Source organism: Mycteria americana, chromosome 4, assembly GCF_035582795.1.
Source record: "Mycteria americana isolate JAX WOST 10 ecotype Jacksonville Zoo and Gardens chromosome 4, USCA_MyAme_1.0, whole genome shotgun sequence".
Lineage (NCBI taxonomy): Eukaryota > Metazoa > Chordata > Aves > Ciconiiformes > Ciconiidae > Mycteria > Mycteria americana.
Genome location: NC_134368.1, coordinates 42,570,546 through 42,585,573, shown reverse-complemented (window position 1 = coordinate 42,585,573; position 15,028 = coordinate 42,570,546). Strand labels below are relative to the sequence as shown.

The following is a 15,028-nucleotide window of genomic DNA, read 5'->3' as shown; positions in this document are numbered from 1 at the left end:
TATGTGTTTTTAAAAATATAATCTCTAAAGTAAAATAGAATTAAACTGTTAAAAACAGAGCTCCCTAGCTGTGAGAATGAGTAGTTTAATATAAGATATAATCTAAAATATATATATATATGTAAAACTATCTTATAGAAGCGAAAGGTAAAATATCTCTAATGTTTTTCATTACCATGAATGCAGATGAGAGGATCATCTTTTAACATTCATGCCTGTGGGGATTCGCTGGCATTCGAGTGGTGGCAGAGGCCGCTCAGCTGTTTGCTTGCAATTTTATCTTCTCCACTGGCTTGGATAAAAGACAGCAATATAAAAAGTGTTCAGGCAGAGAAAATATGGCAAAATGTTGTTCCATTAACTTGATGTCCTCTTTAATAAACTTCTAACTTACGCATAGATTCCTGTGATACCTACCAGGCCTGAGTTCACTGCCAAATCCTAAATCAGTGGCAAAGGGTGAAGTTTTTATTTCCCAATCAGTTCTTCAGGGATGGTACCATCTGCTTCCTTAGCCCCAAACAAACCACCAATAGTAATTCAGAACAAAAATGCCCCTAGATGGGATAATTTTCCCAGCGTTACAGCGTTACAAAGCGCACGGCACAGGATCCAGGTTCATGTCTGTTCTCCCCTAAGGAAGCCCTGGCTGGGAGCCATCCAGGTCTCTCTTGCATTATGTGTCTTTTCTCTTGCTGATCAGCCATCAACAGGAATGTGTGCCTTCTCGCCTCTTGCTCTAAAACTCCTAAGGGGAGCATTGGCCTGCATTGATTGAATTGAACAGTTGGATTGGACTTTTCTCAGCCTGTTGTCTCCTCCCTGTTCAGTGTAGATCCCTTTGTATCCCCCTTCCACTACAACTTCAAGGAATGAGCGAGCAACATTTAAATCCTGAGAGCTGTCAATGTATTTACTGCATTAGCAACATGGTCATCTTGGTAGTGGGGAAAAAAAAAAAAACCTCTTAGTTTTCAGTACAACAATTCCTGCTTATAAATTTAAAATGCACTTTTCATGAATATTCTCTAACACTAACTTTAAATATCCCTTTTTTTTTCTATATTATCTGTGGAAAGGGCTGAGTTAATTCAAGTAAATTCCACATGTTTATTCATGGAACAAGTGGAAGCATGGGAAAGACAGCAAATTATTTGCTTATGAGTTAAATCACCACTGTGAGACAAAGTTTAGGAGTTTTAAATGGTGCTGTAGAAAAGCAGATGTTTAACTCCCAACAGCTGCTCTGTAGCCATCGCTGTCACCTTTCTGCCTTTCTCTAGCCAGCACCTATGAGACTGAAATGAATGGAAAAGTTTTGCTAACTTTCAAATGTGAGTTACTTCACATGGAGTACTGAGACTACATTAAACACTTTGGCAGGTTTCCAGAGGCCCTTTCTTTTTCCGTTATATGGGTTTGTTTAGTAATGAACAGAAGTGGGTTTTTTTTAAAAAAGGCGTTTGTGCATGACTGTCTACCATGCTCTAGATCTATCTACGTGTCTATCACATTGCCTGTTTCTCATCTAGAGTCCATTTTGGGGTGAATAAAAGTAAATGTTGTTTGTTTAGAGTACCCGTTGTCTATGCCTTCCATAGCTTTGCAATTGTGGAAGCCAGACCACCTACATTCACACAAACACACGCACAAGCACACGCACACGGTCCAAACATCTTCGTTATTGCTTGTCCATGTACGTTGCTAATCTCAGTTTTTTAAGCGTGGCATGATGGTTCCTGTTATTCACAATTTGTTTCATTCATCCTTCAGGTCTCCTGTAATGGCTGGAGGTCTATTTGCCGTTAACCGGAAATGGTTTTGGGAGCTGGGAGGCTATGATCCAGGATTAGAAATATGGGGAGGAGAGCAGTATGAAATCTCCTTTAAGGTAAGTCATCAAGTCACCTTATACAATAATTCCTTACTTGTTTGGTACAAGACTCAGTCTTCCACCTCTGGATTTTCATTTCTCATATGCTTTGTGATCATGATGCTTTCATTCACACTGGCTTTTTTCTTCTGACTAACATTAATCTAGTACAATACTACTTTTTTTCCTTTAGGAATTTCCACTAATTTCACAGAGAACTATGCCATAAACATACGCCCCAGAAGCCGTACAAAAATCACACTGAGTGCAGTTCCCTCTGAAAATCTGGTAGCTTACCACCATCAAAGAATGAAGTTCTACCTTGTTCCTTTTGTCACTCACCTTCTCTCAGACGCTGCATTTACTTCATGCTCAAGTGTTGAGCTCAGCTCAATAAGCCAAGAGAGAACAAATCCAGAAAAAAAGAAAATTGCATAATTTTCTGCCCAGGTCAACAAGTTTAATCATCTCTGGGGATAGGCTCCCCTGGAGTCACTCACGGAAATGAGTGGAAATGGAAAGAGAAAGTTGTAGGAAGAAGAACCCCTTTCAGTAGCAGTGAATCACTAGATCAGCTCAGCTGCTATGAGCTGTTATCTACTGAGCAAATTTTCAAAATCAGATGATTTTTTAATTGCATTTGAATAATTGTAATGACGAAATATATGGGGAGTTTTCAAGTGCTCAGGTTATGTACAACCAGCCATGGTATGTCCTCATATCCTGTATGTCAACATGTGTATTCAAATCAGTTGCTTGGCTTTTACATGGCGAATTGGAAGTCTCATTACCTTCCACATGTAAAATAGGTATTTGCATTAGTTTGATGAGGACTAACATGTCTAATTTTGAAAATTAAGTTTACTGTGTTCCAGTATACCCAAAGACATAAGAACTCTACATGCAAAGATTTTCAATGACTTCATAGAATTTCATGACATAGATGAATTGAGTCAAGCATATTTGGATAAAGCTTGGAACTGAAATTAGAATTCACATTTAGCTTCAGGATCTTTCCAACCTACTTCCAAACTCTGACAGTGTAAAGCTCAGTAAATAAATTTAGTATGTCAGCCATGACTAATATCATACATCTTGCTGCATCTGAGTTTCAACAGCGATTAAAACAACAGAGCTGAGGCCATTCTGTTGAACAAAACACACAGCGTGACCCAACACTGGACTGCCAGGCTGTCTTTACAGGAGTTATCAAGAACAGCAAAATGGTTTGTATTAACTGTGCTACTCTCATGTTTCTCCGAATCATTTTTATACCCCAGCAAAAAAAAAAACAGGAAGAGAGGGGAAACTCAATAGCTAGACAGTGTATTTAGAATATATTGATTTACCTTCTGTCCATTTAGGTTGTTTCAGAGGCAGATGTAAGTAGTCACTAGTAGCTGTCACAACGGTCTCTGACAGGTCACCCAAGATTTTATTATCCTATTTCAAATATTCCTTTTATTTGTCATCACAAAGAATATACTTGTAGTGCTCTCCAGTCTTTGTATAGAAACCATGGTAACAGCACTGGAAATTGAGATACTGGATTGTCCCAGTGTGTTTTGCTCAAGTGATAGAATTTTTTGGAGGCAGCTGTGTCACACTGGATCTCATTTCAGTCATATGTCCTGATTGATCTCATTAGTATACAATAACCTTAAGGTCCCTGTCCTTTCCTACTAGTGTTAAAAGAAGAAAAAAGTACTTCTCAGAAATGATTGCTAAATAGGAACAACTTTCTATTGGAAGAATTTAACAGATGTAAGTTTTAAAAAGAAGACTGCTGTTTTGTTTGGAATGACAAAAAATGGGAGAAAAATCATGGAGGCAGAAGGAAGAAACAGAAAGGACTGTTTTTTATTGTATCAGAATCACCAATATCAGCTTGGGAAAGGTTTCTGTTTCAACAGTGTCTACTGTAGCTATAGATTCAGTCATCTTAAAACTTATTTACATGAGGACAAGTTAGCTGGATGGTTTAATTTACCGGCTTTATTCACAAAACTTGGGAAGATGGTGGACTTGCCATCTGTCTGTTATTCACAAAGTCAATGAAAAAGCCAGATGACCAGCCTGGTCCAGTTTTCTCGGCTGCTTGACTGCATCTGAAACTACAGCTTACCTTTCCTTAGAGTGTCCACATCTAAGGCCTGCGGAATTGTCATAGGATGGGTGCCCTGTGTTGATGCCATGGCTCACGTTAATGGTATTTTGCTTGGCAAATAATTATGGGGAGTATCCTGCCTCAAGAACATGTCTAAATACCAGACATTTAGCTGTTCTCACTCATTTCTTCTTTTACTCCATTAATTCTTAATATTTTATAAAAACATGACTGGTTTTCATTAAAAAGTTGTAAAAAGCAGCTGATTTGAAATATCTCGTAATTGTGGGAAGGTCGTATTTAGAGGACTGTTTCAGGCTGATATTTAACCTCAGTGACAGACACGGTGTTCCTTTTATGTTCTTCATATATCATCTCGTTTTTAACTTTGAGATTCATTTGTACAAAAGCTGCTATGTAACAGTAAATAAGTAAACAGTCTAGCTACTATAAACAGAGAGCATGCCGATGACACAACCTTCCCAGTGTCAGACTGGAGATTCTTGTGGCTAATTCCAATACAGTGATGTAATTACGAGGGGGTGCATGCCAGAGCAAGAGCTGTCACGTGCTCCCTGAAATGAAGTAGCGTCTGGTTCATCTTGAACTGGTTGCCCTGCTCTGCGAGCTGGAGTGAGGAGTGTTCGCAGATCGTGTCTCTACTCAGTGATGCGTTTTAACCTCCATGGATCGACAGACTACTGAAACCCTTCTGCTTAACATTTTAACAGTAGGTCCAGGTACTATAGAATAGACAACCTGTGGCACGTGTCTCTAATTAGCACCACTAATGTTTTGAAGCAAAGGTAAGCTTACAGGTATGTTAAGGAAGATTTTTGATAAATGTGTGTGTCAAGTATCACGTTTATATGTCCAAATTCACTGGTGGCAAATGTGGAATCATGTTTAAGAAACAGTGTATGTTTGATATTCTCTGGCCTAATTTTATTTGGAGAAGAATTTCCTATACGTTGGAATGAAACTTCACCCCACAGAAACCTTTGCACACCAAGGGGAAAAGATCACTTGATAATCAATATCCTATTAAGGAAAAGCATCTTCTCGACCCAAAGCCTCTGCGTTACTGTACCAGAGACATCCACAGTCACCTCCACAACTCAAGTTACAGGAGTGTTTGCTACAAAGCAGGTGGGAAGCCTTGGGTGCAAAGTGTGGGCTTAGAGAGTCAGAGAAATTGGATCTTTCAGAAAAATACGACGGCTAGGTCTGTGCTAGTCAAGACTCAGTAAAATAGTTTGTCTAAAGTCCTCTGACTTGAGGAATTGTTAGCTTCTTCATCATGAACTTAATATCAACTACTCTGCTCTGCTCACTGTAATCTTGTACTGCGCTTTGCAAACCCCAGACACGCAACGAATTAAAGTCTGGTGCTGGATCAAGGGCCATCACGCAAGCTCAAAGGAATCACTAATAATAGCAAAGCCATATTGCTGTATGAGTTCAAGACGCTAAGACAGAGTTCAAGGACTGACTAAAAATTAGATTAGCAGGACAAGTGGTTGCCTGGGGAGTCAGGCAGCAGTTCCCGACAAGAAGAGGTCGAACCAGATTTAGGAAAGGTACTCAGGCTGGGAAGCTTGGAGGGAAAGTGTCGATTTTGATGTTTCTCTCTGGCTGTTTCACTAGATGTGACCGGGGGTGACAGACACCAGGCTTCAGTGCTAACCAAAAGCCTTTTTCTGGGAGGGGAGGTTGCATAATCTCATTGTACAGGGACAGAAGGTGGGTGCTGTCAGCAAAAATATATGTTTGTGTGTGTTTGAGGGGGAAGGGTGTTCGATGGAAAAAGAAAGATATGACAGAGAGTGAGTCTGCAGTGAATCTAAATTTACTGCAGCGTAATTCAATAAGTTTCTCCAAAATACAGTACACTTTGTAATGTTTCTGTGACATTTGGAGTTGTGCCATAGCAGGAAAGGAAACTTCCTCAAACTTCAGGCATGACTATTGCAGGTGCTGAGTTGTCAGGAACACAGAGAGACAGGTTAAAAAAAAAGCTGCTGCTTAAAAATTTGCTTGACCTTTATTTCCTCAGCTACAAAACCCAACATATTTCTCTTTTGTTCTTTTCTTGCTTGGAAACATTGCCGCGGAGGACAGCAGCAAGCGTAGCACTGGGTGCCATGCTGATTAACTGCTGTTTCCAAATGGGAGCACACGCATGCACATTCAATGGATGGTGAGGCAGCCGCAACCCGGGTCTCAAAATATGACCTCTTCATTAAATAGTTTCTTAGATTAACTTTTACATAAGAAATGATGTGCAGCATTTTAATTTTTTGGCAGCATAACCTCAGGATCAATTTTTTAATTAAAAAGATGTACGATATCTTGCTGATGATACTGTTCAGCGCGCGCTAGAATTGTGAAAGCTGGCAAAGCGCTGGAACTGACCTGATTACTAGCGTCTCTTCTCAATAACCAGGGAAGCCGCTATTTAGGAAATCCTAAATTTAAATCTGTTAGAAAGGTACAGTTTATGTAGTAATCTCCAAAACACAGAGCAGTGAAAGACACTCATATCCTGTGTTTGCTGAAGATCCTTTACACTGGGCGTTCCTTACACATCATAAATTATACCTTAACAAAAATGCTATGGTGCTACCCTAGCTAGTCACCTATGTCTAGAGTTGTTTTATCCTTATCCATGCTGATACATCTTCCAGATTCTCTTCATCCCCATTTTCCAACACACACCTCCAAGTTCATTCATCCCTTTCTTTATCATTATCATCATTATCCCTCCACTGCTGGCAATCTTGGCGGGAGGTAGGGAGTGGGGGAGCATTACCACTTCTCAATGCAGTTGAAATCTATGTGAAGAACTGACGAACATGGAATATTGCCACTTTTCTCAACATTTTAGAGGTGCCGGTGAGTATTGTTGAAATATCCACAGTCGTCAGTTCCCAGTTTACGTGGTACGGTTTTAATATCCCTGATAGGAAATCCCACTGCACCACAAGTAAATGGTTTTGCTGTTTGTGAACCCATTGGCTGCAGATTTGCAGTCAGTGATCCTATTTTTCAATTTTTTCTTGCTTTTAGCTGAACATTCTCACTACATGGGAAAGTTCACAGGAAAGTATTCTTCTTTCTCCTTTTCTACAACTGCTAAATCTGTTCTTTTGGCTTATATTTCAGGAAGAGTGTCTGAAAAATCCCATAAAGTTTTTATATTCTTATTTTCTACAACTTTTTCAGCCCCGTTGTGGTAATACATTTCTCCTGTTTGTAGTCAGAGGTGGTATCACAATGCTCAGAGCACCAAGCTGACAGCTTTGCATGGCATACTTTATATTCCTCTTCCACCAGTTTGCTGTTTGTTTGGGTTTTCCATCCATCTCAGTGTCTCTTGCTGTTGTCTGTCTTGTTACTGACTCTCAGCAGCAGTATATTTCTCAATTAGTTTTGAAGCCTGATCCAAAATCCATTCAGTCCCCCCTCAATCTCTTACATAATTTGCTGTATGTTTCTGTTCTTGTTCCACAGCACACATCCTCCACTGCTCAAAAATCATGAGTCTCTTACTGCAGTAATTATGATTACAGTGTAGTATATGGATTGGAGTCTCATTCTCGTGTGCACAGTATTTACATTTTCCAGATAGTCCCCAGGCTGGATCACTCATAAACTAGATAGACAAGGCAGGGGGAAAAAAAAAACACAAGAGCAAGCAGAATTCAATTTGAAAGACAAAGAAGTCATGTGAAAAGAGGGTGATTCACCCAAAATCCCACAAGAGCTGTAGAACAGAGCCAAAAAATGCATCTGTGACATCTAAGCTCCAGTCAGGAACAAAGCCACATAACCACAGCTTAATCTCTTTTAAAGCTTGCGTTAACACTTGCCGTTTGCTTTCAACCATCCCTATAAAGTGTTTTGCAACATTGTGTTGGAAGGAGTTATATAAAGATAAATTGTGATGTAGTATATAGTTGGCACACAAACTACGCTTCTTTTGCTCTTTCCAAGCTGAAATTGCATTGTTTTGGTTTTGTCTTCGGTTTTTATACCTCAGCTGCAGACCAGATTCATTGTTCTTGCAAGAAGGAGACATTAGCGGTCTTAAGAGTTTCATTGCTTGCTCCTTAGATAAACAGAGAGGCATCGGTGTTGTGATACCATTTCGCCAAATGTCCCACAGCACCTGAATTCCTTTCATGGTCCACTGGAGGTCTGTAATATTTAACACAGACGTCATTCTCCCATTTCTTGCATTTAGTGCAGGTGACATAAAGATGCACATTTTAAAGACAAAGTTGCCAGAACTGATCTTCCCAGAAAAATATAAAAAATGCTTTTAAAATCATTCTGAAGCTAAAAGATAAACAGGAACAGCTGCTAAATGTTCTTCAAGGCAGCCCCAGATTCATTTCAATTTCCCCGCACAGCACACCTCAGGTGCAGCGCAGCATTTTCAAGTTTTATAGCTATCAAATATAAGCCCAACACAAAGCGTTATTTCCTCCCACTTGTTATTGCCTCAGCATATTTGACAGGTTTTTTTCTAATTCCTTTTCTCCTTTTCTTTTCTTTTTTTTTTTTTCACCAATATCCTACTGCTTTAGAGGAAATGCAATATATGTCTACTTCAGCTCTCATTGTCTGAATTAAAGTAATACTGGCCTATATATATATATATTTATATATATATGCTTTCTTGTCTTTTAAATTTGTTCAGTGGCTGACCTTCATCTGAGTCAAACTGCTATGCTGTCTATTCTTCAAAGGCTAAGAAACTTTGATTAATCACTGTAGTATCTTGTCTAGCCTTTGAAATAACACCTTAATTTAAAAAACAAGAACAAATAGTAAATATAGGTCTGCACCTTCATTGGTGCACTGGGTTGTTTGAAGACAGCCACAGAGAGGAGACTTCTGCTAAAAAAAGATACAAATGACAAAACATACAAACAAAGTATTCACAGAAAGGTGAATAACTTTTTATTTTTTAAATGGTGGCACTACCCACCTTGTTTTAACATTATCATTTTTATTATTTTCAGTATGTTTATGAACATGTTTTTCAGTGAACTAGGTGACATAGAATTAAACAGGTGAGGATTTCAAGGTTTTCTTTAAGAAGTAAATTTTACAAAAAGTTTTTGAAAATAAAATAATGATCGTGTCCACATGGCATAGCAAGACTGCTCTGGGCTGCAATGAGCTATTTTGGCATGGAGGAGAAGCGTTCATTTGGGTCTCCATTTCCAACCCACCAGTAAATCTCCTCCCTGAGAAGGACTGTGCTCACTAGGAGACCAGACGGGATATCCTCACCACAGAAATAGGTACTGAAATACTCCTGATTCTGTCAAAATATGTGCTTCGGCAGAGTGATACCCAGGCCAGCTGCCTTTATTACCCTGTACCACTAACCTGCAAAATTTGTCTCCTCTTCTGAGAAGCTAGCGTGCACCAGAAGCACCTCCCCAGAGCTCCTGTGCCTGAGTTAAGAGTTAACCAGCTGTGTGGGGAGGTGGCAAGTAGCAGCTTCCCAAGGAGCTCTCAGCTGTACCCGACTGCACCCAGGTGTCCGTGGAATTTCAGGACAAAGCCAAGCACGTCATCTTGCCCCACCTTTGATGGTTTCAAACCTTCCTTAAGCATTTACACTAGTGCAGATAGGTTTATCCTGTAATGTGGTGTAGATCCTCAAACATTTCATTACCAGGTGTCAGCTGGATGCCATAGCTAACAGCTAAGGGACTGTAAGGGCTAAGGCGCAAATGACCCCTAAGAAGCAGCTTCCTAAATCACCCTGCAACTCAAGCCTTCACTCTAAACCCCCTGTTTTCTCCATTTACAGTATGAATAGCACAGTCACTCTCAGGGGCTGAATGCCAGCGTGCTACCTTCCGCAAGTGCTTTAAGTCACACTCAAGCACCGAGTTATCCCGTATTGCAGTGTTTGGCATCTGCATGTTCAGATTAGTAAACTTTAGTCCCAGACTCACAGCCACACTGCCAGGACCAGGCAGATATGCCCACTGTAACACAAACGGGCAAACACAGCGAAAGAGGCCAAACTCTTGCCCATTTCCACTATTGTTTTAAATGAACAAAATTAATCATTTTGTTTTCCTGTGATTTCAAAAAGCCAGTAGCTACAGCCAGCTGGTGGGCAGGACAAAAGAGATGGAATGAGAAATTTATGGTAAAAAAAGTGTAGAGATACGCATTGTTCTCTGCAGGCTTCGTGCAAAATGTCAAGTATTTGTGATAACATCATATTTTCCAATACCTTTTTTTAAGGGTCTGGTTACTGTTGTTTTAATTCAGAATGTATCAACTCTTGGATTAATTCCTTTCTGTATAGCAATTGTTGGTGAAACTTTCAGTTGTCTATGTTCTGCTCTGCTTTAGCCTTAGTCGCAAACTTACTTCATGCTGTTTCACTCCAGAGTGCATCAAATACAGATAAAATTCCTTCATATATGTAATGCATGGACCTAAATTCTCATCCAGATTCATGGAGACGTTTCATGAAGCATCTTTGTGTATGTCCACATAAAGAGACATGGAAAGGACAAGCCATTTCTCTTTCTCAGCTTGGGTGTGCTTTTCTTTTAAATTGGGTGGGAGGAGGGTGTTGGGGGTTTTCTTGTTTTCAGTCTAAAGGCTGAAAGCTGAGGCCACAAGTGTCCCTTACGTGGAATAACTGCCATTCTGTTCCAAGATTTGTGGGGAGCAAAAAAATTGTTTTGCCAGGATTAGGGAATTATTTTTTTAATTCCGATGTTCTCACTCTGAATTAATTTTAAATTCTTGCTGTGTGGTTGGTTTTAGGATACTTAAAGAGTTCTGCTTGGGGATTGTGGGGGGTGGTTTTGTTGTTGGTTTCCCTTTCCCGGATTTGCAGTGTCAAATTGCTGAGTTTGAAATCAGAAAGTTATGAAAGTTGTCAATATGCTACGTAAGTCCTCTAATAGCCATGTTGGAGCTCCGTGGCTGTGCATTGCCAGGGCATAGAAAATCATGCCCATAGGCGTTACTGGCATGATTGCCATAGATCCTCTGGCATGACACACAACCTTGCTACTTCACGTGTGCTTGGTAAAACCAAGTCATGCTCGGTGAAGAATTGTGAAGAATTCCTTACTTGCTGCCCATCAGGATACAGCTTGATTTTGAGAGCCATGAAGTACTTGTAGGTCCCATCAATGTTGACTGAGTTTTGGTTGCTCAGACCTGAAGCATCAAACCTGCGTACTCCAGATGGTTCCATCTGTTTCAGTATTAAAGTATTAGTGATGAAATGTAGCGGCATGATCTTCCTTCTCTGCCTACATAAATTTGATCAGAAGGAAATTGATTTTTGTTCCTTTTTCTTTACAAAATGAAGAGCATCTTAGTATTTGAGCTCTGTAGTCACTATTCAAAACAAAATATAAACCCGGTGTTTTGGAAAAAATTTTTATTTACTTCCGATTGATGGCTTGCTTTACTCATATAACCTTCTTTTGAAATTTTGGTCCCATATGTTTTAAACAACAGACACAATAATATCTTGGTTGTGTTGCAGGAGGATCATTGGTAGAAATTCTAAATATGTTTTATGACTTTATTTTGAACATACTCTGCTTTGCACAGTGAGATTCTGGGTAAGAGAGTCTGCCGTATTACCTAATCCCAGCTATCAGCATGCCAAGAAGGCCACCACTATGACTGTGGGAGGGGTCAGTACAGAACGATGAGTCTTTTTCACATACCCATTACTTAAAATGCCTTCTTTGCCCCATTTGTTTCCAGGAATCATTCTTTCATTTGCTTTGTGTCCTCTTTCCAGGTATGGATGTGCGGAGGTGGCATGTTTGATGTTCCGTGCTCTCGAGTTGGGCATATCTACAGGAAGTACGTCCCGTATAAAGTTCCTTCTGGAACCAGCCTAGCACGGGTGAGTAATTGGGTCTTGCTGTTTTTCATTTTCATTCATCATCAGTCTCTTAATTCCCTGTGAACTAGTTTCCAGTAAACCATTAAAATGGAAAAGGAACGCTTCTTTATTTTTCTGAAATGAGATGTGCAATTGCTGCAGTTATGCTGCCTTCCAGAGATAAGATTGCCCAGAATAAAATGAAAGCTTAAAAATACAGGGTTGGACATTTCAGCACAGAAGCGTGTTTCATGCTGATTCAAAAGAACCTACGAATAACCTAAGGCTTACAGTTCTCGAATTGCACAGTGTTGTCAGTCATAGTTTTTACAAGCAGGACCAATTTGAATGCACATTTTCTTATCAGTCAGCAGAACAGGCAGAATCTTGCGAAAGGAACATTTTCTGAGGCAAAAGGACTGAGTAACAATGATTTGAGCGACTGTCTAATTATTGTGTAAAAGCTGGTTGTGGAATACAGCCAGCTTGGAGCCGTGTGAGTGAGAAATTACAGGACCTCTAGACGTTTCTCAAAGACCACTGAACACATCCATATCCATGAGGGGCTTTTTGCTCAAGAGAAAATGTTCTGTAACTTTCTGGAGATGTTCACGGGATGTCAAAAGATGGGAGACAAAGGGCACAGATGTAGCTTCCAGGCAGATACTAGTATTTATTCATGCTAGAGTTTAATCTTTTCTGGTTTAGAGGATTTTTTTTAATATAATGGCATTAATATTAAAGTCTGCATGTTGCCATAGGGTAATATTTTATGAATCATATTTTTTCTTAATGATGAAAATGTGGTAGGAATAAAAGAATAAATTTCTTGCTTTAAGGGGGAGATACTCTTGGTTTCAGCACCACAGGACCAGGCTTGCTGTAGTAACTGCAGCAGAGGAAAGAGGCTGCCTGTGCTGCCCGCTTGACAGCTGGCCAGACGGAGAGAAAGATTTGCCTCAAAAGAGCATCCGTGCAGACAGTGAGGCACACGATACAGTAATGGGGTTACTGGTGGTGTCAAAAACCTTATTGGTGTCAAAAACCTTATTGACTAAATTGTGAGATGAAAAATCTTCCCCCAATATAGCTCTGTGTAGCATCAGAGTTTCCCCATCCAGATTTTTGCACTGGCTGAAATAAACTGCTTCGTTTATGGTATCCCCTGCAAAAACCACACACAACTTGAAATGAGAAATCCAAACCTCAGTCTCTGTTATTCTCTGTTACAGCACAAAGTATCTCATTAGAGAATACGCTGTCTCGTGCATTACCTGTAGGAGCAAAATACAATCATTTCTGTTTGGACTGTTAGCATCTCGTACAGTTCGACACTTAACTAGCTTTCATGGAGGCACTGTGGATACTTAGAGCCATCAGGTAGCCACAGCCTGCAGCCTCCCTATACTATTTATTCTAGCTTGATTTCAATAAATCACGTGTGAAATATTTTTTTAAAAAATTCCCAGTTATAAAAGTTAAATCTCTTCCCATGCACAGACTGACTGCCCTATATCTTGTGGGAAAAGATCTAGTGTGCTGATAGGGTGGGTCTTATCCTTCCCATTCAAATAATGGATAGTTTCTTCTGTGTTGTGGGTGTCCAAAACGTGATGCTTAGGTAAATTTCTGGCATATAGTTATCACTGAAAGAAAATTTGAATTCTCAGGTTCCCAGCTTCTTTCCAGTACAATATTCTAAACCAAAACATTGCTGTTAGGATACATTGCATCAAGGCTGCCAAGAACACAAGATCTTCTGTACGTTTTAGTGTTTGGGGCTACCAATAACTAGCCAAGGAAGAGAGTTTGGTCCCTGACCTATCAAATTGTGTGTATTTGTGAGCCTAAAAATATTCTCTTTCTCTCATCCAAGCCAGAAAAGGAAAAGCAAGGACATATTCATCTTCAGTGTGTCAATCCCGATACAGACCACTTGTGATTCCAAAGAAACTGTCCCAACGGGAGCTGTTAGCCAAAGTGATACTAGGGGAGTATGCACAGAAGTGGCCTGGATATTTCAGCTATCTTTGCGTTACCCTCCAAATATTATATGATATCCTCCAAAGATTATAGTCTACCCCTTATGAGTATATTATCTAAAACTTCCCCCTCGTTCAAGAAATATAATGAATAACACACTCAAGAATATCTGGAAGTATTATCCCTGCTGCCAAAAGCAATAGTTTTCAGTACCAAGTAGTTTCCACAAAGGTTTTTACTAAATCCTTTTCCATCTTCTGCTATGTAAAGGAGGATGCTGGAGATGCAGTTCACAAAGGAATGAGCCCCAGGAAGCCCAACTGTGATTGTATAAATGATTGCAAGAGCCCCTTCATTAATCAAGGAAGAATTTCCCCTTGTGCAGATACTGCATTAAAAAATGACAGATTTTCCCATCCTGTCCCACAGCAGCAGCACAAGGGATATGGAGACTGGAGTTAGGAAGAGGACAGAACTTCTAGACAGACTCAGGCGTAGCCCAAATCATGCCCTGGGTTTCCTTTCAAGCTGTTTCAGCTTATGTTTGCCCTTAACAAATAATGCTTAAAGTGAGCATTTTACTTTCCCGTGGGATTTCACTTCTCTATATCTTTTAGCAGCAAGTTTCGGCACACAGTTTCAGCTAGCTACACAATGCCTGACCAATCTAGATATCTTTTTAAAGAGCCGTAACCCAGCATGAGGATCACATACACTTTATTAAATGAGAGACTTGTCAAAAACACTGTTCTGCCTCCGCATCACTAAATAACCGCTAGTGTACCACACACAATAATATGTGTCATGACATCAGTTTTCTATGTCCTTCTTATCATATTTCTTACCTTCTTATCTGCCACTCAAGACTTGCAAGGCCTATGCATATTTTTTGCTGACACATACCGCATAAATGGAAAAGCATCCACATATGAAATGCTCTGTCAGTAAAACTGTTTGGTGGTACAGAGCAAAAGTAAAGCAAGCTGTAAACATGTGTGGTAGATTTATAAAACAGATTGTGACAACCAAATGCAGATAAAAAAAGCTGAATATTTTTTCTGGAGATGTCTTAAGATGTTGCTGCTTGCCAAATGCAGTCAGTGTCCAATTTACAGGTAATTGCACATAAAGCAAGATTAATGGGCATGCAGATGTCAACACCGAT

General features: G+C 39.8%; 1 protein-coding gene across 1 annotated transcript in view; it reads left to right on the top strand.

The window, feature by feature from the left end:
• Positions 1–15,028, top strand: part of GALNTL6 (polypeptide N-acetylgalactosaminyltransferase like 6) — a 488,603-nt gene that overhangs the window by 438,989 nt on the left and 34,586 nt on the right. Inside the window, exons 8-9 of the mRNA XM_075499243.1 lie at positions 1,774–1,891; positions 11,794–11,901. Coding sequence (XP_075355358.1) covers positions 1,774–1,891; positions 11,794–11,901 — 226 coding nt within the window. The remainder of the gene's footprint in view (positions 1–1,773; positions 1,892–11,793; positions 11,902–15,028) is intronic.